This window comes from Equus quagga, chromosome 1 (assembly GCF_021613505.1).
Source record: "Equus quagga isolate Etosha38 chromosome 1, UCLA_HA_Equagga_1.0, whole genome shotgun sequence".
Lineage (NCBI taxonomy): Eukaryota > Metazoa > Chordata > Mammalia > Perissodactyla > Equidae > Equus > Equus quagga.
The window spans coordinates 60,976,696-61,001,466 of NC_060267.1; the positions used below are offsets into that span (position 1 = coordinate 60,976,696).

Below are 24,771 nucleotides of genomic sequence, written 5' to 3' on the forward strand. Positions count from 1 at the left end.
CATGTGTCTATTTCCTCTTGGTACTGACTCCAGATGCCGGAAGATACCCTGAATCTTCAGTCTTCCTTCAATTCTGTGAGGGGCCTCAATGGCCTTCTTATGAAGTCCCTTTTTGCTTAAGCAGGTTTGACCTGAGTTTCTGTAACTTGTAACTAAGAGTCTGGACTAATACAGAGGGAACTCACCTTTGGCTGTTATGGTCCTAGCGCTCTGGATCCCCTAGCCTCCTAGGGAGGGGCCTCTATTTCTTCATACCAACAGGAGTGAGCCCTGAGGCAGTGAGTATCCGTCTGTTTCTCCTTGTTACCAAGTCAAATAATTACCACTGTTTTGCCAGGTGAAGCAGCCTCAGGAAGGACTGCTGCTGGACCCGGGGCTGTGGGGTTTGGTCCTGGCTCTGCCACTGGTTATTAATGTAACTCCAGTGTCCTAAAAATCTACTGGCTGGCTGTCTGGCCATCTGCCTCCTTGCTACTTGCTGTGAAAATCCTTCCCCACACGGACAATTTACACCCCGTAGTTGTAGAGGTAGGGCTCCCTGCAGCCATGTGCGCAGGACAATGTGACTCCAGCCCCTGGTTGCAAAGGGCTGGACTCTAGATGGCTCCAACTGGGCCACTGAGACCTTCTCTGGGGGATGTAAGCTGTGATTGTAGAATCAGGCTGGCTTCTGCCCTGCACGGAGGGGAATGGAGGGCTTCTCTCCTAAGCTATAAACTCAAGAATAGTTGCTGGTGACCATTTTCTCCGGGGGTGGGTGGCAGAAAAAGCTAATTTACACTGAGGGAAGAATGAATCAGAGACACAGAAGAAAGCAGAGAAAAGAGTGGAAACAAGAGGGCTCCCAATTTCTCCCCAGCACTCCAGGTCATGGCTCTCATCTATTCTCCAAGTTCAGCTTGTCCTTGCCTTTTGAATTCCATCAGCTATCTCTGTGTGCTTATCAGTTCTTCTTTGTGCTTATGCTGACTTCACTGAATTTCCGTTATTTATACCTAGTTAAAGCCCTCTCATTTATGAGTGTGCGTGTCCCCACCTAAAAAACAAGGGGGTGGTTACATGACCTAGAGCAATGTCCAAGTCTGAGACCCTACAAAGACTCTAGACAACTAGAAACTAAATCTGGAAACAGGGCAGACTTCACAACTGCCTTTAATCAAGAGTTACCCTCTCCAGAGCCCTGGTTTTCCTCTCGATTGTATGAAAATGATGATCAAACTTGTCAGCTATCTAAGCGCCAAGAAGGTAAGAAGCACAAACATAATCATGTCTGGAAGAAATTCTGGGCTTCTCAAGACGGGTGTGGCTTTAACTCTACAGATGAGCACTGGAGCCTGGATCTGTAGGTTTTCTAGAAGGCTCACCCCGTGGGCCCTGACAAGCCCTCCACAGCACGGGGGAGAGCTGGGCTCTGGACTGGGAGCATCACAGAGAGGAGGCTGGGTTCTGACAGCTGCGGCTCCCCAGAGGAACACCACTTCATTCAACAGGGGTTCTGTGACACCGCGTCTCCCGGTCCGCACCTCCTCCTTCCGCTACACCTTCCCAGGCTTTTCAGGAGAAGAATGTTCTCCTACCCCTTCTCAAACCACTCTGTAGCTAAGTGATCATCACCTTCATTCCATTGGCTTCAACTACCGTTGTAAACTCCTGACTACAAAACCTGAATCTGCAGCCCCAATCGTCTCTTTCAAGTTCCCCACACGAATATCCAATAGCCTGTTGGGCATTTCTACTTGATGTTTCACAGATACTAAAAACAGCATCGGGAACAAAACTGAAGCTCAGCTTCCATTTCAGGCCATGACAGGATAACTGGAACTGGCTTCTCCCTCCTGCCATTGACAACTATAAAGCTGGACAAAATACAGGGGGCAACTGAATACTTGCTTTCAGGCACCGACCAGCAAGCTGCGCAGGATTGTGACCCTTGAGAGAAGGGAACCACAGGAGGCGAGCGCATGACTGCCCGGCTTCCACCAGGCGCAACCTGTCGCGCGGTGTACGGCAACGGAGCCCACGCAGAGCGGTAGCCGCCCTGAGCCGGCAGATCCGAGCTCTGTGCTGCTGAGCGGCGGGATCTCCGTGGGAGGGGACCGAACGAGCGCGCGGCAGCCGGGCAGCGGGGGTGGGCAGCTTCTTGGCTGGAAGCTGGACTGCGCATGCCCAGGCAAGACTTCCTCGGACCTGGGAGAGCTCCCCGCCGCTGGGTAAATGGTGGGACTAGAGATCCCGCGGAGCTGGGAGACAATGGAATTCCAACCCAGAACGGGGAGTGTTCATGCTGAGACTCAGAGAGGATGGGCCATAGGAATAAATTAAAATAGGAAGAATAAAAGTGAGCCTGACGGGATCAAAGGGCTCCACCAGTAACTTAACTGCCTGCTGGAATAAAACTTAACACTCTGAAAAACAAAGCATGATCTAGACTCCCTCAACACCAGCCACAAGACAGTGTGGTACTAGCACAAGAGAAACAGAGTCCAGAAATAGACGCATACGTATAACCATCAATTGATTTTTGACAAAATGTCAATGCAATTCAAGGGTAAAGAAAAGCCTTTTCATCAAAAGGTGCTGGAGAAACTTGATATCCATATGAAAAAAAAGAGAATTTTTTTCTTTTTTCTTTTTTGGTGAGGAAGATTGGCCCTAAGCTAACATCTGTTGCCAATCTTCCTCGTTTTTCTTTTTTTTTTTTGGGGGGGGATGATAAGTGTTATAGTATTTATTTTTTAATTTTTTTTATTGAGTTATTGATAGGTTACAATCTTGTGAAATTTCAATTGTACATTAATGTTTGTCAGTCATGTTGCAGGTGCACCACTTCACCCTTTGTGCCCACCCCCCACCCTCTTCCTCTTGTTTTTTCCTCCCCAAAGCCCCAATACATAGTTGTATATCCTAGTTGTAGGTCATTCTAGTTCTTCCATGTGGGGTGCTGCTACAAAGTGGTTCAATGAGCGGTGCTAGGTCTGTGCCCAGGATATGAACCAGTGAAACTGTGGGCCGCTGAAGCAGAACATGCAAACTTAACCACTCAGCTGTGTGTCCGGCCCCCCCAAAAATGAATTTTTGACTCATACTTCATACCATACACAAAATTTAACTCAAGATTGATTATAGATGTAAACATAAAAACTGAATCTATATAGCTTCTAGAAGAAAACACAGGAAAACATATTTGCAACCTGAGGGTAGGCAAAGATTTCTGAGAACACAAAAAGGCGCTAATCATAAAATAAAAAAACTAATAAATTGGTCTCAAAATTAAAATTTTCTGTTCATCAAAGGACATCATTAAGAAAATGACTAGACAAGTGATAGAATGGGAGAAAATATTTGCAATGCATATATAGGACAAAAGGCTTGTATCTAGAATATATTAAGACTCAATAATATTAACAACTCAATAATAAAGAATCCAACAAAAAATAGGCAAAGATTTGAACAGAAACTTCACAAAAGAAAAATGAACACCAATAAGTTCATGAAGAGATGCTCAGCATCATTAGTATTCATTAGTACTCAATTTGTATTAAAACCATCATGCGATAGATGTGTGTGCTTCACACACACCAAAATGGCTAAAATTAAAAACAAAAAGCACCAAAGCAGCAAAGAAGTGAAGCAACCAGAACTCTTGTCCATTGCTGGGAGGACTATAAGACACTAGAATCACTTCAGAGAACTGTCTGGTCGCTTCCTCTGCAATGAAACCTACACCCATCCTAACCCAGGAATTCTACTCCTGATTCACCCAAGATAAATGAAAATGTACATCTACAAAAGACATATGAGAATATTTACAGTGGTTTTATTCACAATAGTAAAACAAACAAAACTGGAACCAATCCAAATGCCTGTCAACAGAAGAGTGGATAATCAAATTGTGGTATATTAATACAATGGAATACTACTCAGCAATAAAAAGGGATGAACGTCTGACAGATGCAATAGCATGGATGAATCGTAAAAATAATATGCTAAGTACAAGAAACCAGTCACAAAAGACTATCTATGGTATGATTCCATTTAGTTCAAAAGCAGACAAAATAATCTATGATGATAAAAATCAGAACAGTGCTTGCCAGCAGGGTGAGGATTGACTTGAAGGGGTCACAAGGAAACTTCGGGAGTGAAGAGAAATGTTTTCTTTCTTCACTGGTATGTTAGTTCCATGGGTGCATACATCTGAAAAACCTCACTGGATTGTATGCTTCCATTCTATGCATCTTACTGTACGTAAACTGTATCTCAATTTAAAAACGGTATATATTATCATCTCTCTCCACCCCTGCTCTACAGCCTGTATTCCATGTCCTGGTTAACGGCACCACCATCCTCCACTAGCCGCTCCAGTCAGTAACTCGGGAAACCTCCTTGATGTCTTTTCTCCCTCCCTCCCTCTCCCAGATAGTCTTTCAAGTCCTGTTTCTGCCTCCTTAGGTACTCTCAAATTAGTCCTTTCCGCTCTGTCACTGTGTTATTTCTGGCCTCACCAGCTTTAGTTGGATTACTTCAATAGATTCTTAACTGGTCTCCCTGGAACCAGTCCTGCCTCCATGCAATCCATCTGACATACAGCTGCCAGGGGAATCTTTCTAAAATATAAATCTGGTCATGCCACTTAGCTTAAAATTCCTCAGTGGCTCCCCATGGCTTCTAGGACAAAGCCCAGTACAGAAGACAGGTCATGAGCTTGTCGGCTTCTCTAGCCTTATTTCTGACATTCACCCCACTGACCCTCATTTTCCCAATAACATTCCTTTGAGAGGGCCTTTCCTTATCCTGTCTTAAATATTAAGTGCCTCCTCTGGCCTCCCATAGCACCCAGAGAACAGCTCTATCACAGCCTTTCTAAATGTAAAACAAAACAGAGTACACAAAGCAAATGGAGAGATTAGCGAGTCATTTGATAAGGCAAGCATCCTCTTGACTGCCACCTAGATCAAAAGACAGAATTTTGCCAGCCACTCTAGAAGCCTCTCCATGTGCCCCATCCCAATCCTCCTCCCCAATGTGAAAGTGGTAATCACTTCCTTAGCTTTCTTTGTGGCTTTATCACCTAAGTAGGCATCCTTAGATACTATAGTTTTAGTTCTGTCCTTAGGTTTTTAGCTTGACATGTGTTTGATTCTCATTTCATCTACAGGTTCCCCTTCCATCCCTCCCTTTTCTTTACAACTGATCTGTTGAAGAAGATGAACCATTTGACCATAGTTTCTCATAGTCTGAATTTTGCTGACTCTGCGCATTCTCATGGGAGAGTTCAACTTGTGACCCCATCATCTGTATTGCCTGCATACTGGCACCTGGATCTCGAGGTTTGATCAGACTCAGGTTCCATGCGTTTAACCAGGCTACAAGTGACACTGTGTCTTTTTGTCAGGAGACATCCACATGTCTGGCTGTCTCTCTTTTTTTTTCTTTAGGAAGATTAGCCCTGAGCTAACATCTGCTGCCGATCCTCCTCTTTTTGCTGAGGAAGACTGGTCCTGAGCTAACATACATGCCCATCTTCCTCTACTTTGTATGTGGGACGCCTGCCACAGCATGGCTTGCCAAGCGATGCCATGTCTGCAGCTGGGATCTGAACTGGTGAACTCCAGGCTGCGGAAGCAGAATGTGCGAACTTAACCGCTGCGCCACCCGGCCAGCCCCTGGCTGTCTCTTTTTTGATGTTGGTGTCCACTGATGTCCAATGCTATTTCTTCACTGAAGGTAACAAAATGATGATACTCTGATCATTTGGTTTTGATTTGTTTGCTGAAATAATTTTATTAGGACATCTTCTCTTCATCTACCATTTGGTTACCCAGTACACTTAAGAAAGGCCAGCTTGACTCTTTCATTTCCCAGGTTTCAAGCTAATGAATTGGTTCCCTCTTATTCTTTGAAGGTGACCAATTTGGGGTTTTTTGTGTGTTTTTAAACTATTATTATGAACTATTATTATTATTATAAACATATCTTACAGGTTTCAAGTCTGTGAAATTGCTGTTCTTACTGAAGATCAAATTGAGCCATCTTTGGCCTCAATTCTTTTGACACAACCTCGGTAATCTTTGATAGCTTCCTTGCTATGTGGTATGTCAAGATGTTCCTGGCTCATTTTTCACATTTCCTGCCCAGACAGGGTATCAGACATTTCTCTAAGAACTTTTTTGATTGAAATTTTTATTGAGATAATCGTAGATGATTATAGGTCTGTATGCAGTTGTAAGAAATACACACAGATCTCGTATAGACTTTGCCCAGCTGCCCCCAGTGCTAACATTCTGCAGAACAGTATGTTATCTAGTTTTTAAATTTAGTATAAAACATCTAGCTGTCTATTTTATCTAGTGTAATATCACAGCCAGTCTGTGATGCTGATACGATCCACGACCTTGTTCAGATCTCCCCCGTTTCACTTGTACTCTTTTGTGTGTGTCTGTGCCTATATTACATTCTGGATAATTCTATCACCTGTGTAGGTTCATGTATCCACTACCAGTCAAGACACTGAACAGTTCCAACACCACAAGGACCCCTCAGGGTACCCTTTCATAATCACACCTACCACCTGCTGACTCCTCTTCCCCGTCCCTAATCACTGTCCTCCATTCCTAAAATTGTGTCACTTAAAAAATGTCATATAGGTGGAATCATACAGTGCCTAACCTTTGGGACTGGCCTTTTTTCACTCAGCTTAATTCCCTGGAGATTCCTCCACATTGTGTGTATCACTAGTTCGTTCCCTGATATTGCTGAGTAGTATTCCATGATACAGATGTACCGCAGTGTGCATTTAGAGAAGTCGGACAAATGCATTCACACGTGTAAGCCAAACCCCTATCAATAAATAGAGTATTACTGTCACCCCAGAAAGTTCCCTCATGACTTTTCTCAGTCAATTCCTACCCTAACCCTAAGAGGAAACCACTGTTGTGATTTTTCCACAATAGATAGTTTTGTCTTTTCTAGAATTTCGTATAAATGGAGCATGTATGCTTTTGTGCGAGGCTTCTTTCGCTCAGCATAACATTTTTGAGATTCATTCATTTTGTTGCGTGTATCAGTAGTTCATCCCTTTTCATTGCTGGGTAATATGTCATTGTATAATGTATTAATATATCAGTTTTTAAAAAAATCAATTCTCCTACTGATGGAAAACAATTGTTTCCAGTTTGGGGATATTATGAATAATGTTGCTGTGAATATTCTCATACAAATGCTTTATGAACATACGTTTTAACTTCTCTTCAGTAAATACCTACAAGTGGAATTGCTGGGTCCTTTTCCCAAAGAAGTTGCACCATTTTGCACTCTCACCAAGAATGTCTAAGAAACACCACTGCTCCACAACTTCACTAATATTTATTGTTGTTGGTCTTCATTTTATCATCCTGGGGGGTAGGTAATGGTATCTCATTTTTGTTTTAATTTGCATTTCCTTCGTGACTGATGATGTTGAACACTTTTTCATGTGCTTATTGGCTATTTATATATCTCCTTTTTGATGGGTCTGTTCAAATCTTTTGTCTATTTTTTAAAATTGGGTTGTCTTTTTATTATTGGATTATATGACTTCTTTATATACACTTTGCCAGACATATATTCTGTGAATAACTTCTCCCAGTGTGTAGCTTGAATTTTCATTTTCTTAATGGTATCTTTTGATGAGAAATTTTTAACTTTGGTGAAGTTTAACTTACCTTTTTATTTTAAATGATTATTGCTTTCTTGCAACTCAGTGAGAACCCTTTGCTAAGCCCCCATGTCATGAAGATATTCTCCTACATTTTCTTCAAAAAGCTTTGTGGTTTTAACTTATACATTTTGTTCTGGGACCCATCACAAATTAATTTTTGTTATGGTATGACGTAGTGGTTGACGTTAAATTTTTTTACGTGAATATCCACTTATTTCAGCGCTGTTTGTTAAGAAGGCTATCCTTCCTCCATTGAATTGCTTTTGCACTTTTGTCAAAAATCAGCTGAGCTTATTTTTGTCCTGGTTTCTTTTAACGGAAGTACTATTTCAAGACGACAATCTGGGTATTAGAGATGTTTATTTCTGCTAAGTTTGGTCATTGTTTCTAAGCTGTTTCAGTGGACTTCTGTCTCCTCCACTGGACTGTGGGTTTCTTTGGCATAGGGACTGGATATTTGACGTCTGAAGGATCAATACCTGCTGTTGACCCCCTTCTCTACTCCAAGTATTCAGAACAACAGAAAAGATAAGAAAATCATTCCAAGCAACAGGGTATCTAGATTACTCCAGTACCAGGTCCACTTGTCCCAAGTTCTATGAGACTAGGATTCTGCTCTTTCCCAGGCTATGGGTTCTTTCAGGAAATGATGCCAATAAGCAAACCAGAAGAGATAATTACATGATTTATTGTTACCTACAATGGACTTGACCAGAGTTAGTGGGGGAAGAAACAGGTGAGCAGGACCTCTGGTTAGTGAACCTTTAATATTTCATTCTCCCATGACTCATTCTATCCTTACAACTTCGTATCTTTGCACTCCACATCTCTCCCAAACTTCTCCCCAGACCTTTCACGGCTCTGCCTCTAATTACTCTTCTAATTTGCATGCTCCTTTTATCATTACAGTGTCATTTGCAGGAGAAAGGAGCTCTGATGCCAGGGCCACTCGGAGTGGGTTAGACGCAGTTCAGTCTCAGGCCCTCTCCGCCAACTATGTTCTTGGCTCTCCTCATTTATGAGGTAATAAAAAATGTTCCTTTGCTGTCTCTCCAGAAGGTCTTGGTGACCTGGACACGGTTCTCTGAATTCAATGGCTTCATGTATTACCTTTCTTCTGGCTAGCCCTGACCTTCACACAGTCCCTTTCTGCTAACTAGCTCAGATGCAGCCTCCTCCTCCCACATAGCAGCTGCCCCTCTGTTCATCCTGTGTCCCACACAGCTTACATTTATCTTTCTGAATTTTTTATCTCCCTATTAAGAGGAGCTCACTTATAGTGCTTTTCTAGCTGTCCTCACTTCACTTCTTTTTTCCTTATTATTTTGCTCCTTCGATTTAAAACCACCAGAAGAATACAGTCATCCCCATTTTAACAAGTTCCTATGTGGAAGTATACAAACTATCAACCACCTGCACATTTCTTCCCAGCAGGCCTCTCATCTGAACCAGGACCAATTGCTGCATCTGGAAGGAGTATCTTTGGATACTTATTAAGTGCTTTGACTGACCTCTTAGGCTCCTTGTTCTCCTTGTCCTCACCTCCCACTTTCTGATTTATTGGCTTCTCTGATTATAACTGTACGCTGTTCTTCCAGGGAGCACCATATACTGTTTACTTTCCGACATGCCTCATCCACGATGTTCTGTCCTTCTACAAGGGACAACTCTGACAGGCGTTCAAGAGTGAATCAGCTAACCCTAAAGGAACCTAATCTATACAGCCTTCCAGGTGACAGGCTTCCATGTGGCCATTTGCAGGTCTACCCAGTAGGGTTCCCCCTGGGACATGTTGCTAATGGTCACTATTCTAATTCTCAGGAGACCCAAAGCACAACTACCCAAATTACAACCACCAACCCTGGGAACTGCATCTTACCCCACCGCTGACTTGAACCTTGTTCACTGTGTAACAGCATTCAACCCAGACAACAGTTGTCTGCCCATATGACATCCCATAGCACCCAGCACTGCCAATTTCTGTCCCAGAGGAGTTTCCCACAGTTACCATAGCAGCCCATCAATAAGGAATACACTGGGCGACCACAACTGAGTTACAGGGAATACAGCAAGAACCAAACACACTGTCTAACATGTAGCACAAAGTACATGCTTAGTAACAGGGTTTCTAAGTATATGAATAAATAGAGGTGAATTGCCATCATGCCTCAACCCCAATTTTTAGATAAATAATTAGTGTTTGCAAACTTATGTAAATTTACTATACAAACACAACTTCAAGGACCCTTCTTGCCACATGAGATTGCTACATCTATATAGAAATTTCTACATAGAAATTCTTAAAGTTCCACTGCTAATAAAAAGTTAAAGAATAAAAATCCTTTTTATTCCTCAGTTCGTTTGTTTTGCAAACATAGTCCTTATGCAGTGTGGGGAATAGCAGGGTGAGAAAAAGTGACAGGAAATGGACACAGCTAATAACAACCTGGGATAGGAAGAATTAAGCACCAGTGCAGCTTACAGCGCTCAAGAGGAAAGAAGAGCTTTAAACCAGCCTCGGTGGGCCTTCCCAGAACCACCCCGAAGGACTGCCGTGACGATGAAAAGATCCAAAGCACACTGTGTTGGGAGGGAGTGCTCTTCACCAACTATTCCAGTTTCCCAGGTCCCTCCTGTGGTTGAGAGGCCACATGATTAGTACTAGTCAATTTTGAGTAAAAGAGATGTGTGCTGGTTCTCGGCTGGAGAACTTAACTACCTATGCAAGATCACCCAAAGCTCTCTTTTTGCCCTGGTACAGCACTGGCAACATTTGAGATGATGGCTACTCTGGAAGCCTGGGTCCTCGAGTGAATAGGATGAGCAGAGTCCCCTGCTGACCCAGAATGGACACACGCCATGCGTGAAACATAAGCTTTTGTTCTGGGGTAAGGCATGAAGAATCTGGCAGGCTTTTTGTTACTACAGCATAACACAGCGATTCCTGACTGATGAAGCATGTGAAACTCTAAAGGGCACCATTCTGAAGCTCCTGGACCCCTTGAGATTGCCCATTCCATGACTAGTCTGCAGTGACTTCAGTATCTTCCCCAGTACTGAGCCGAAATCTAGCTCTTAGGTACCTCCCCAGTTGTCTCAGTTCCGGCCCCCTGGAGGCACTGGAGTTCTGCTCTCTCATAGGGCAGGTTGCATGTTTGGTACAGGGCTTCAGGGGCAAACTCAGAAGTTTGTACTCTGTCCACTGTAGGTTCCTCAGGAGGGGAGTGGCCTGATCATAGCTATGTTTTAAGGAGATCCATCCAGGAGAGGTATATTGGGTAGAATAGGGAGAGCAGAAACTGACAACTTTGCAAATGTTAAATGACAGTTTCTTTCCCTCAGGATGATGTGAGGGTCTCTGGGGATTTTAGGCAAAGGCGCCTGACACAGGAACTACTGGGGCTTCACTTTTCTTGGAGTTCCAAGATGCCTACCCCGCAGTGGGAAGCAAAGGGCCTTGCAGCTGGCCTCTCAGGGGAAGGAGGATTCCCTAGCAGGGGATTTTCCATCCTTCAGCACCTGCCTTCCTCCAGACTTGCCCATGTCCTGACTCTAGGCAACACCCGGGGCTGAATCTAGAATAAGGCTAAATCTGGAAGGAGGTTGACAATTCCTCCCCTCAGATGAGGACTTCCTTCTATTCGAGTCATTCCCTGTTGTTCCATTTGGCTTTATTTACTATATCTTCACATGACTCCATGGGGATCTATGCAGCCACAGGGATTTCTATAACCAGGTAACGCTTAAAAAAAACGGATTCAAGTTTTGCCATTCCTTTTTGCCATTGGGGCCTCAGAGGTATGGAATTAAAAGCACCGAATGTCCCCTGGGGCCTGTGCACCTGGAGTGTGAGGCCTCTAAAGGACTGGAGAAACAACTGTGGGAACTTGTTTGGGACGGGAGGGAGCAGGGCCTGGGGTAGGCCTCAGCTGTCCCTGTTTTATGTGTTCCCAAGAGTGTGGGAACACAGGGTCTCTGTGTGGCACCCTCCTAACAGCCCACTGGAGGTAGGCACATGCCTCTGAGCCACCTGGCGTCCCCAGCCTCAGTGGGAGAGGCGGAGGCACCCCTCTCGGGAGGAGAGTCCCACAAGACTTGGCTTTCAACCTGTAGGCTCTGCTGCTTCCCAGCCCTGTGACCTGAGGCAAATCCTTTTTTTTTTTTTTTTGAGGAAGATTAGCCCTGAGCTAACTGCTGCCAATCCTCCTCTTTTTTCTGAGGAAGACTGGCCCTGAGCTAACATCCGTGCCCAACTTCCTCTACTTTATATGTGGGACGCCTGCCACAGCATGGCTTTACCAAGCAGTGCCATGTCCGCACCCGGGATCCGAACCAGCGAACCCCAGGCCGCCAAGAAGCAGAATGTGCGCACTTAACCACTGCGCCACCCAGCTGGCCCCATGAGGCAAATCCTTTAATCTCTCTGAGCCTACTTCCCCATCTGTAAACAGGCTAATGACCACTGTCTTGCTACACTTCATGAGGATTTTGAGAATTTCCAAAGAAAAAGGTCACAAATATTTGTTGATTATCTACTGTTGTGGTAGGCACTGTTCCAAGTACTGACAAGACAAAGGCCCTACCTTCAAAGTCAGACAATACATTTAAAAAATAATAACATAAATGCTATGAAGAGAAACAACGCAGACCATAGGGTGTGCATGTGCGTGTGTGCACACGCACGTGTGCTATTTTAGACGGGGCTGTTAAGGTAGGTCTCTAAGGAAATGACATTTGAACAGCCCTGAGTGACATTTAAGCCATGGGATGGGATGAGATCACTAGAGAGAGAGTGGAGAGAGAGAAGTGTGATGAGCGAGTCCTCGCCAGCCTAGAATCTAAAGGGCAGGAAATGGAGAAGGGCTCAGTAGAGGAGAAACTGGGAGTGGACCCCTTTAGAAAAGTAGGCAGAACTCTAGTCAGTGTCAGGCACTGGAAGTAAAGCTGTGCTCTGTTTTGTGTTGCTGTCGAGACCCCCACTGCTTCTGAGAGGGGGGTTCTCTGGGCAATGGAGTTTGCTGAGCACCATGATGGGTAGGCAAGTTGGGGTCAGGAATAAAAGCTCTCCGGACCTCTTATAGCTCGCTAACACTCTGTGTGAGTGGGTTTGCGGGTGAAGGGCCATGAGGAAGTACCGAGTTACACCATACAGACCAGCCCTGTGGAAAGTGCGAGAGCATACGCAGGGGCAGGGTGGTCCGGTGGAGAGCGCCTGAACATAGACTCTGGGGACATTCACTTGATCAGTGAGATGCATTCTCCACTCTCAGGAGCCTATCAGCTTTTATACAACATGCTTTTCTTTATTGTCTGTCTCCCCCGAGTAAAATGTAAGCTCCTTAAGGGCAGAAACTGTATCATTGCTTTGTACTGTGTCTAGAACTATGTGCCTGGTCGGTATTAGGTGCCCAGGAAACATTTACTGAATGGACCACCATCACCATGATCTGGAATAGTAGAAGAGCTGAGACTATCCAAACCATTAGCTCTAGAATCCCTAGCGCGACACAGAGCCCTGTGGAATAAAAAAGAAGTGAATAAAACCCAAGTGTGTTGTCAACACTTGCTGTGTGTAAGAAGACCACGCGGGGGAATCAGGAATAAGATAAAGACCTCACCCTCAAGTCTGGCAGGAGACAAAGATATCTCTACCCCCACCCCCTCAAAAAGAACCAAAACAACAGAACAAGGGAAAAAGTGCTCAGTGCCATAAAAGAGGAAAGCCCCTGTTTAAAGAATAAAAGTGTGACCTCCAGCTTGGGGAATCAGCCAACAATAATAAAATGCAACAAAACCAGCAGCAGCTACCATTGACTAAGCACAACTATTTGAAGGGCACAATATTAACCACTTTTCATGCATTATTTCATTGTATTCTCTCAACACCTCTCTAAAGCCTTACAATTCACAGTGTTGTTCCAAGGACCTAGGAGCTGGTTAGAAATGCCAACTCGTGGCCCCAGCCCATACTTACTGGATCAGAACCGGCATTTTAACAAGATCACCAGAGAACTCATGTGCACCATACACTTAAGAAGCACTGATTTTTTTTTCAAAGATTGGCACCTGAGCTAACATCCCTTGCCAATCTTCTTCTTCTTTTTTTTTTTTTGCTGCTGCTTCTCCCCAAAGCCCCCCGGTACATAGTTGTATATTCTAGTTGTGAGTGTCTCTGGTTGTGCCATGTGGGACACCGCCTCAGCATGGCCTGATGAGCGGTGCCATGTCCTCATCCAGGATCCAAACTGGTGAAACCCCGGGGCGCCCAAGCAGAGTGGATGAACTTAACCACTCAGCGACAGGGCCAGCCCCCAAGAAGTGCTGATTTAAAGCATTATTGTCTTCATTTTACAGATGAAGAAACTAAGCCAGAGAGAACTTATGTGATGAATGACTTACCTCAAATCATTTACTAGAGAGCAGCAGAGGCCCCTTTTGAAGCCAGGCCTGACCCCCAAAGACTAGGTTTTTAACCATTAAGCTAAGCTTCACAGAAGAGGTGGCATCTGAGCTGGACTCTGAGACATGAATAGACTGGGGCATCCGGAGGATGGAGACTGCAGGCAGAGGAGTGTCAGCAAGGCCCCTGGAGGGCGACCTCCAGCCAGCTGAAGACACAGTACGGAGTTCGGTCTGGCCGCAGCTCCCCGAGTCTGAAGGGGTCAGGGAGAAAGGCCAGATGGATCAGTTCACAGAGTTTTCATTAATTTGGGGGGCAGTGGGGAGCAGCCTTGAGTCCCAGCACAAAAGGCCCTACCCCATACTGAGGTGACTCAGGCAAAACAGACCTGATGGGCTTCTAATTGAGCTCTCCCTCTCCCTCATTGGGTAATTTTGAGGCCACAGGACTTAACTCTGCTTTAATGACGCTGTATAACGAAGAAAATGTACTTGCTTCCCACCTAAGGGAGGCCATATCAGTATCAAAGTGGCAGGAACGTTGTTTTTAATAAAAAAGGGGGAAACAAAAGATCGAGGACAGCTCAGAACTCTATTTAGTATCAACAAAGGAAAAGAAAATTTCCTCCCACATTATGAGGCATACTAAACACTAGTGTAAATAAGTACAAAGTGTATTAACTGAGCAACTGCAATGGGTTAGTAATTTTAGATCTTTCTTCAAATCAAAGTAAATTTCCCTAGTTTTGTAGATTTTAGTTTGAAAGTACACAAAGAACAAAATATTGTGAACCATGTAAGGGCCCTGTACACATACCTACACCTACACACATACACAGCCTATTGCAAATGAGACAAAACAAAACTTTGAAGATGACAAAAGTCTCAGCTGGGCTTTTCAGCATTTCTTCAAATCTCAGCTGTCTTCAGCCTGAGAAATAACCAGCTGTTTCTTATTGTCAGCTTTGAAATTTGATGACACCGACCAGAATGTGTTCGGATGCATGTATGGTGCTTTCTTGAGTGTGGCTGCAGCCCCAGGGCCAGCTCTCCCACCCTCAATGCAGCGCCGGTTCACTGTGGTTCACCTAGGAGAGCGCACTGGGTTGGGAAGCTCAAAACCTGTTTTGGTCCTGGTTCTCAGTCACTGGGTGGTCTTGGGGGGGGGGGGGTAAAGGTGTACTGAGGGCTTACTGAAAACCAGGTGCTTTTATATGTCATCTCAATGAGCGCTTAGAACAACCCAAGAGGCAGTGGTCTTCTTATCTCCAATTCCAGGAATAAACTGTTCCTCCGCTTTTTATTTAGTTAGCAAGCAGCACAGCTGCGGCTCCTCAGCTGGATGGAGTCCAGAGTCCCTGCTCTTTCCACTACAACAGCCTGCTTCCTAGTTCCCTTTCTGAGATTCTGGGGTTCCTAACTTGAAATGATGGTAGAGGACTTTCTAACCTCACCATTACGGACACATAAACTCACAGACCATGAAACAAGAATGAATTTAATTCTGCAGTTATCATGCATTAGTGTATCACAGTGTCGGAGTTGGATGTGACAAAGCAGAACTCTCTTAGGAAGCCTGGCCCAAAGATTAGGACCTCTAGCCAGAACTGGTGAAAACAGGCCCATCCACCCCAGGGGACAGCAGACCTCTGGCCAGCAGGGGGCAGTACAGCAGCAACAAGCAATAAACACCCCCAGCGGACCCCAGCCAACCCAGACATCTTGGCCACCTCCCTCTGGCCTCCTCCCAGACGGCATGTCTGTGGAGGGAACGATGTGACCAGTGTCTCTTTCCCACTACCTCCTGCCTCCCAGTCGGCCACAAACTGCTTCCCAGCCATTTCTCTTTAATCACTCTCAGCTTGAGGCAATTCCACACCAACTGATTGTTACTCTACACCCGAAATTACACATTCAGTGGAGTCAGACCATCCTCTGTCTCAGCTTCCTCATCTATAAAAGTGGGGATAACAATACCTCAGGGAGTTGTTTTGCACATGAAATGACAGAATGGATGGAAATCACTTAACATTGTGCCTGACATACGGTAAACACACAATAAATGGTGATAAATTCCCTCTCTCCTATGACGCTTCCCTTTCCCTAAATTCCCGTCTTTTTTTTTTCTCTGTATTGCATTTGAACCAACCCTCCAACATCTTAGGAAAAAAATTGTATGGTCAATAAGTCAAGTTAGGGTTTTTTGTAGTGAGGTAGAGAAACAAGGAGCCCATGGAGGGAGCGGGGCTCGCTGCCCCCTTCCTGGCTACGATGCAGACACACACCAGGCCAAGGAGTGAGTGCAGAGGATTCTTTAATGTAACTGAGCCAACAAGGTTTGTAGCTGCCAACCATGCGATGGCAAAGAGAGCGAGTTTTCCTTTTCAGTACTGTATGACTGGAACAGCGTGGCAGCAACAGAAATTCACCCATGCAGGCACTGCCCCAAGTTCTGAATATCCATTCTAGCGAGTGTTTTGATTGCAAGTGCAAATAAGGGAGGGCTTTGCATAAGGGTATATGTGGACTATTAAGGATATGGGATTTTATGGAAATCCAAGAACAGGACCATAGCAGGGCTGGGTCTCCCAGAGTCTAGAATGAAAGATCTGGACCCACAGCAGCTGGAGACTGTGGGTCTTCACTTATCACATGACTCACCCCTCCAGGGGTGTGCTCCATTCTCCTCTTGCCTGAAGTCTACGCAAACTTTTCTCTGCCTTGTTGCTTCTGCTTCCTCATAATTTATCAGCTAGCCAGGACTCCTCAAAGGCCTGATTCTACCTCATGGCTTCTGTCTGTATACACTGCAGCTTCAATTTCTCTAACTAAGCATCCTTCTGCAGTCCCCAGTTCAAATTTCTAAGAGAGAACATGCATCTTTTCTTCCACTAGGTCACATCACAGGTCCCTGGTGATCCTATGAACTGGCTGTTCTTGGGTCTGATGTCCATCTCTGGTCCAGTAAGTTTTGAATAGGGCTAGCGATACAGCAAGATTTTATGGAAGAAAACATGGCTGGCCGGGGCTGCCTCTACATAAACAAGGGTTGTGGATGCAGAAGTTTCTCTCGGAAAGAGCTGTGAGAACAGCAAGCACCACTGCTAACATTTTGAATACATTTCCACATACGAGAGGGCCCCACACCAGCTCTCCCTCACCTCTGCTGCTGTGGCCCACCAAGACATCCTCAGCCAACAATGCCAAAGTGCCCAGTGGTTGGTGGGCAAAGGAACTGTTTGACCAGACTCCTCCTTTTCTGTTAGTGGGCTCCTGAACAGGTGACGTCCTCCTCCTCTTTTCTTCTACAGACTAAGTGAGTTAATTCCAAACACAACATCTCTAACCCTCTTCTTTCTTTGCATCATTCTTCCACCTATTACTCAGTGTAGGGGACCACAGTAGCAATAACTTGTGTCTGCCCGGCACACCTTCCCTCTTTTGGTTCCTTAGAGGAATTCCACTCCCATTCCATGTAGTCCTGGTGGTCCGTCATTCCCAGTGCCTCAGCCCTCCACCACATAGGATGGAAACTTGACCCCAAGTAGACAATCAGAATATCCCATCCCCCTTGCCAGGGATGGCGACAACTCAGGAGAGATCATCTGAAGAACGAAGCCAAATTAAGATAAGCAAGGTTGAGAGATGGAGAGAGAGGGGGCCCGAAAAATATTTTTTGAGCCCTTGGATTCAGCTCTGCAGTTTTGTAAGCCAACGGATTTTCTTTTTAAAGTTAGGACAGTCTAAGCTGATCACTTGCAACCAAAAGAGTCCCAAGAAATATAAAGTTTCTCAAGTAAATTCTTTGCTCTCTCATTTTGTTCCTCCTTCATCACATTTCTTCCCTCTGTGGGTCCTTAAATGACTCTAATCAAAGCTGACACAAGGTATTAGAACTCGTCTACCACTAAGCAGAAGGGGATAGAGTTCAAGTGGTCTAAGGTGCTCATCCTGACCAAAAGAAAAGCGGGGATATTTATCACCTCCATAATTTATCAACTTTGGTTAAATTAAAATTTCAAAGGTAACCATTAAATAAGAGCAACTACATAATGTCCAAACTAGTAGAAGGAAAAAAAGTGAATGATTAAAAATAACCCCAAAGAGGGGCTGGCCCCGTGGCCGAGTGGTTCAGTTCGCGCGCTCCGCTGCAGGCGGCCCAGGGTTTCGTTGGTTCGAATCCTGGGTGCGGACATGGCACTGCTCATCAAACCACGCTGAGGCAGCGTCCCACATACCACAACTAGAAGGACCCACAACAAAGAATATACAACTATGTACTGGGGGGCTTTGGGGAGAAAAAAAAAAAAAGGAGAAAAGAAAAGAAAAAAAATAACCCCAAAGAAGGGAAGAAAGAGCTAAAATGAAATGGAGTATGAGCAAGACAAGTACATGGAAAGCATAAAATATGAAGGCAGACTTAAACCCAACATCAGTGGTTCTACTAAACGAATATGGACTAAATGTTCTAGTTAAGAGACAAAACAGCCTACAAAAAACAAAACCCAATTACATGCTGTCTAGAAGAGACATATTTAAAACACATAGATACAGAAAGGATGAAACTAAAATGATGGGAAAAGATACACCCTGCATAGATTAACCAAAAAAGGATGGTGTAGCTATACTCAAATCAGATAAAATAGAGTTAAGGCAAAAAAAAATTCTTTTACTAAAGATAAAAAGAGCAACTTCATAAGGCTAAAAGGTAAATTCGCCAGGAAGATAGAACAACTTTATATCTGTATGCACTTAGTAATAGGGTTCAAAAATATAAAGCAAAAAATTAAAAGGTGAAGTAGACAAATTCATAAATATAGTTGGATATTTTAACACATTTCTCTCTATAATAGGTAGAATGGGCAAAAAAAAAAATCAGTGAGGATAAAGAAGATTTGAATTAATAAACTTGATCTAAAGGCATTACATACAACGTTGAATCTAGTAACTATAGAAGACACATTACTTTCAAGCATACATGTAACATTTATAAAAACTGGCCATAAACAGAGTCCTAACAGAAATTTCAAAGGATTAAAATTATACAGAACAAGCTCAGTGACCAATCAGTTAATAAAAGATAACTAGAAAACACTCATGTTTGGAAATTAAGAAACACATTTCTAAGATACCTATGAGTCAAAGGGGAAATCACAATGGAAATTAGAAAATATTTAGCAACAGATGACTGAAACACGACATACTCAAACTGAGCTCCTGCTGAGCAATAATTGGAGGAAAACGTGTAGCCTTAAATGGAAAGAATACAAATTAAAAGGATAAAAATTAATGAACCAAGCATCCATTTCAAGAAGTTAGAGGAAAAAACCAAAATATATCCAAGGAAAGTAGAATGAAAAAAATAAAAGAGCAGAACTTAATGAAATAGAAAACAAACTTACCATGGAGAACATCAATGAAGACAGAAGTCAGTTCTTTGAAAAGAACCTCTACTGAAACTGAAGGAAAAAAAGGGAAAGCATAAAAACGAAATCAGAATGGAAAGGGGGATATCGCTACAGATGTTGCAGATATTAAAAGAACAAGGAAATATTATAAACTTTATATAAATAAATTTGAAACCTTCAAAGGGACAAATTTCTAGAAAAATATTACTTACTGAAAGTAACTTAAGAAGAAATTTTTAAAATTGTCCTAGAACCATTAAAAACATTGAAGCTGTGTTCAAAAATAACATAACATGGGGCCGGCCCCGTGGCCGAGTGGTTGAGTTCACGCTCTCTGCTTTGGTGGCCCAGGGTTTCACCAGTTTGGATCCTGGGTGAGGACATGGCACTGCTCATCAGGCCACGCTGAGGCGGCGTCCCACATGCCACAACTAGAAGGACCCACAACTAAAAATACACAAATATGTTCCGGGGGGCTTTGGGAGAAAAAGGAAAAAAAAAAATCTGAAAAAAATCCCAACATAACAAAAGACAACAAACTTCCAGACCCAGATGGCTTCATCTCTGAGTTCTCACACACTCAAGGGACAAAGGAGGGAGTTAAAATGAAGGATGGAGGAGGAGGGTGGGTATCAGTTAGACCTCCGGACTAACTGGAGCAGCAGGGACTGTAGTTAGCCCCACTGATCTTCCTCTTGTAAGTTTTCCCAGAAATTGTGACCGCCCAGAATCCTGGAGAAGACGCATCTTAAAAGACTGAACTTAACATAAGGGAATGCATCCAAATGGACTGTAGGGAATACTATTGGTGCCCCACCCAGATCCTCTTTATTGGTTAGCACACCCCTCCCCCAGATACAAGGTCAGCTGATAACTCACAATGTCCCTTTCTCCAGAGAACTGCTACCTCACCTGTTATACCTCTCTTGCCCTCCTCCCCCATCCTGCTTCTTTCATTCTCCTTTTCCTGAGCATCTATCCCCATATATTACTTGAACAAGAATCCCCATTTCAGACCATGCTTCTAGAGAATAGGATCTAAGTTACCACTATTTAAGAGGGTGAAAAAAGAGTCACAGAGTATGAGAAGATATTTTTAAAACGTATAACTGACAAGAGACCACTAACCAAAATATATAAAGAACTCTGACAAATCAATAAGAAAAATGAAAAATAAGCAAACACTTTAATAGGCAGTTTACAAAAGAGGCCACCCAATTAACCAATAAAAAAGTGTTCAACATCAGTGGCAACCAAGAAAAGAAAATGAAAACCACAAGAGTTATCATTATACACCCATGAGAGTAGTTTAAAAATTGATAACTGACAATATCAAGCATTTGCAAGGCTGTGAAGCAACTGGAACTCTCATATACTGCTGGTAGGAAAGTAAATTGGTACATCACTTAGAAAACAGTTTGGCATTTTCTAGCAAAGCAATTCCACTTCAACATATATAACCTAAAGACACTTGTTCACATACACAATAGAAAACATCTAAGGATGTTCTTGGCTGCAACTGTTCTTGAGACTCAGAAACTAAAGCAACACAAGCATCTGTCAACTACAGGCTGAATAAACATACTGTGGCATATGCATATCATGAAACACTGTTAGCAATGAAAATAACTAAGGTCATTCATTACATGCATGCAGCTCACAAACAAGTTGAGCAAAAGAATGAAACACAAAATGCACACAGCATGATTCTCTATGTATAAAGTTAAAAAACTAGCAAAAGTTAACTATATTGTTTAATGATGCAAATATAGGCGACAAAACTACAAAGGAAAGCAAAGAAATGATTCTCATGAAAGTCCAGATAGTGATTTCTTTTGGGAAGGAGGCTCTGATTTGGAGGCGGGTGCTGCTGAGTACTGGTAATGTTCCATTTCTCGACATAGGCCGTAGGTACATGTGTATTTCCCTTGGAATTGTTAACGATACATCTGTGTTTTTTTCCTGCATGCGTTGTTACATATCATATTTTTAAAAGTTTAAAACAAAGACAATGAAATAAACATAGTGATTATTGTTTGATTCTTAGAAAAGTTGAGGGAACTGAAGATCCTTCATTTTTAAATTAAAACCTTGCCCCCCAAATCCCTAACAACATGCCAAGGAAAATTTCAATAATGCCTACTCTCTTAGGACTACAGAGAGAGACACTGTTTCCTGGGAACAGATCTATGCTTCACCAAGAGTCACCAGAGGGCCCCTCCTACATATGAAAAGTAAGGTGAGTGGGCACCCAAAGGCCTAGGGGAGCTATCTGGGTGAAGGTTGTTATTTCTGAGAATCCTCTGTAGGCAGAATCCTGGACAGGAAGTAGAACCAATTTGCCAAAAACCTGTGGGTCAGAGTTAGGAAGTGGAGAAAGGATTGAGCCTCCAAATCCAGATGAAAGGTTTGAAAACGGGGAAGTCTCTTGGATGGTCTGGGGTGACCCTGCCCAAGGCTGCTAGCAGGAAAGGGCCCCATATGCCCCTGAAGAGAACTCACCAGGAGACTGGGGAAACCCGGCCTGGTGACAGGCTTAACACGTGGCCCAGAGGCTGTGCTTGGGGGAGAACAGCTAAGCATGTGAGCATAAACTAAAAGAGCTCTGACCTTGGAATCCATGCATAGGATCAAGCTGGCAGGAACCTGGTCCAATGAGGGTGTTGAGCAGCAGTGACTACACATCCTTGGACCGTGCAGGACAACTCTTCAATAGTGATACCATATAGCTGTGTCAGAAAGAACAATGTGGGTGGACTGCTCAGACTCTGCAGCTCTCTCTCCTCTGGAGAATGGAAGACTAAGCGACTTCTTTGGATTGTTTAATCCCACAGGGGGCTTGGACGTGGGAGACATCGGAATTCTTACTAATAAGGACATTAAAGGACTTGGAAGATTACTTGGAAAAATAAAGAAATATGACTGCATTAGAACCTAACTGGTGAAATGAGACACAAAGGTTAAACATCTAAAGTGAAACAGACAAACTCTTAATCAAATGTCTCTGTTTATTCACCTTTAGTACACAATATCATGTGTTTGAAGAGGAAACTAATACGTCACTGAGCTCACAGAAAGAGGGTCAATGAGAGAAATTAGGCATTTCACTCAAAGCCCATGACCATGACTCCAGAGAAGGTGCACTCATTAAGGCACACTGAAAGAACACAATGCTTCCTGGACCATCTATTATTACCATGTGACTGAGACGGGGACAAGGAATTTCTTTCACACCTTCCTTGAAAAGCATCTTGGTATGTGAAGTCTTCTTGGTTGCCCAGGAGACCCTCTCCCACTTTTGAGACCTCTTAACGGCTCCCAATCTACACCTTCATCAGAGCAGCACTGATGGGTCCCTTGCACGTGGTAATGCCCTCGGATTATCCCCTCAAGGATTCAGAGGTCCCTAAGCTACAGTCTACACATGTTTTTATCTGTTTCCACTTATTCCCACTCCTCTTGACCCTCCCATGGATGCATGTTTGTTAAACTAAAGGAGGCAGGCAGGAGGGAGGCGAGGAGGAAGGGACAGTACGACTGCACTGCAACTGAAAAAAGAGGACCACTACCAGAAAACAGAAACCCACAGTGACCATGTATTCCTCAACAGCTACTTGTGCTACCACAAAAATACAAGTCATCTGATAACCATGGAAACCAACGGAAGCACGGTGACAGTGGCTCTTTTCAGAAATCTCGAAACAATAAGAAGCCTGAAACCAGAAAGAGAAGAAATCCAAGAGCTCCAGACCAGAAGGAAATCCTTTCCTAAGAGCCCTGACAAAGCAGCATTTTCTCCAGTTTCTAAAGTCTCATCAGGCTTCAACAAGGGCTCTGGGGCTGCTGTGACTGATCATGAAACAATTCAGGCCTCTCTGGGTGCTTCTGTCCTTTGGGACCAGCTGCTATGAGGCAAGCTCACTGGGAGCTGGAACATACTGTTACTATAAAATGTACTGAGAACCAGCAGAGGGATACACACACACACACACAAAATATATATATTTCTTCTCCAGCTCCTAGTAGGTGTACAAGCACAGAGTAGGTACTCCATAAACATTTGCTGAATAAATGAAGAATTAGGTTAGAACTCAGGGAAAGCACAGTGTCTGGTAAACAGTGTGTGTTCTTTCCACCACCTAGTGCCAGCATTCTGTCGGGTCCTGAGGAAATCAAAGTCCCATCCTTATTCTGCGTCCACCGTCTCCATTTGCAAAAGGAGACAGCTGGATTAGATGCTCTCCCAGGCATCTTCCAGCTCTGACAGTCCATCACTGCACTGTGCTTTATTTGGTGGCAGCACATGCCTGGCACTTTTCTTTCCCCTCAGAGGGAATCTGATAGCCATCTGCTCGAGTACATTGATGTTCCCATCCTGCCTGACTCATTTGCTAGGAACAACAGGTTCACATGCCAACTGTAAATGAGAAGGCAAAGGGGGCCCAGGAAGAGAAAAGGAGAAAGGGTCCCACTTGGCCGCTTTCTTAGGAAACCAAAACAGAACTCTTTTTAGGACTAAATATATAGAAATTGAAGTGTGATTATTCTCAACACCCCTCATGTGAGGCACTCTCTAGCTTACTAATTTAATAATAATTATATTAACAGCACTATCGAGCATTTCTGTGCTGGACACTGTGCTAAGCCTTTTTACACTCAATCCTCACAGCAACCTCACGAGCTCAGTACTATCATCTTCTTTAACAGATGAGGGTCCTATCTGGCTCAAGGTCACACAGCCGGTAAGCGGCAGACCCAGGACTTGAACCCAGGTCTGCCTGACTCGAGCGTTCTGGCTCTTCACCTGGCTTTCCTGTGGGTTCTTCGCTGCAGTCCTATGAGGGAGGCAGGGCAGGAGTTATCACCTTGACTTTCAAGATGGAGAAACCGAGTCTCCGAGAGGCTTACGATTTGCACAAAATACAGAAGACACTTAATAGGTGTCCGGCCCAGACGCTCGCTCCTGCGCTCCTAGGTGAGGGCTCGCCCCATCCCGAGAGTCCGCTTCTTCCTCTGTGACTTCACTTACACACTCGCAAAACCTCACAGGCGCGGAGATCCACCTCCCCGGCCCGGTCGTTTGACAGGAGGGGAAAGCAAGGCACAGCTCTTCTCGGCGCGGCTGAGCCTCCCGGGGCCGCCAGGGCCGAGGGCGCCGCCGCGGCCGGTCTCCTCGAGAGGCGCCCCAGGCCCCCGGGAGCAGCCCGCAGGCGCCCGCGCCCCCTCCCCGGCCGCCCCGCTCCCGGCCCCGGGCCTCCGGAGGCGGGG

At 44.2% G+C, this 24,771-nt stretch overlaps 1 protein-coding gene across 8 annotated transcripts in view; it reads right to left on the reverse strand.

Annotated features, from left to right (window-relative positions):
• FBXO10 (F-box protein 10) overlaps window positions 1-24,749 on the reverse strand; it is a 48,567-nt gene extending 23,818 nt beyond the window's left edge. For 2 of the 8 annotated variants that reach the window (XM_046669932.1, XM_046669940.1), the window contains exons 1-2: window positions 24,308-24,749; window positions 22,114-22,232 (exon numbers count right to left, since the gene is read on the reverse strand). In XM_046669932.1, coding sequence (XP_046525888.1) covers window positions 22,114-22,188 — 75 coding nt within the window. In that variant the 5' untranslated portion in view covers window positions 22,189-22,232; window positions 24,308-24,749. Of the gene's footprint in view, window positions 1-19,497; window positions 19,555-22,113; window positions 22,309-24,307 lie in introns of those variants that run through there. The other 6 variants (XM_046669919.1, XM_046669890.1, XM_046669881.1 and 3 more) reach the window with 6 other exon arrangements.
• Window positions 24,750-24,771: the final 22 nt, after the last annotated feature.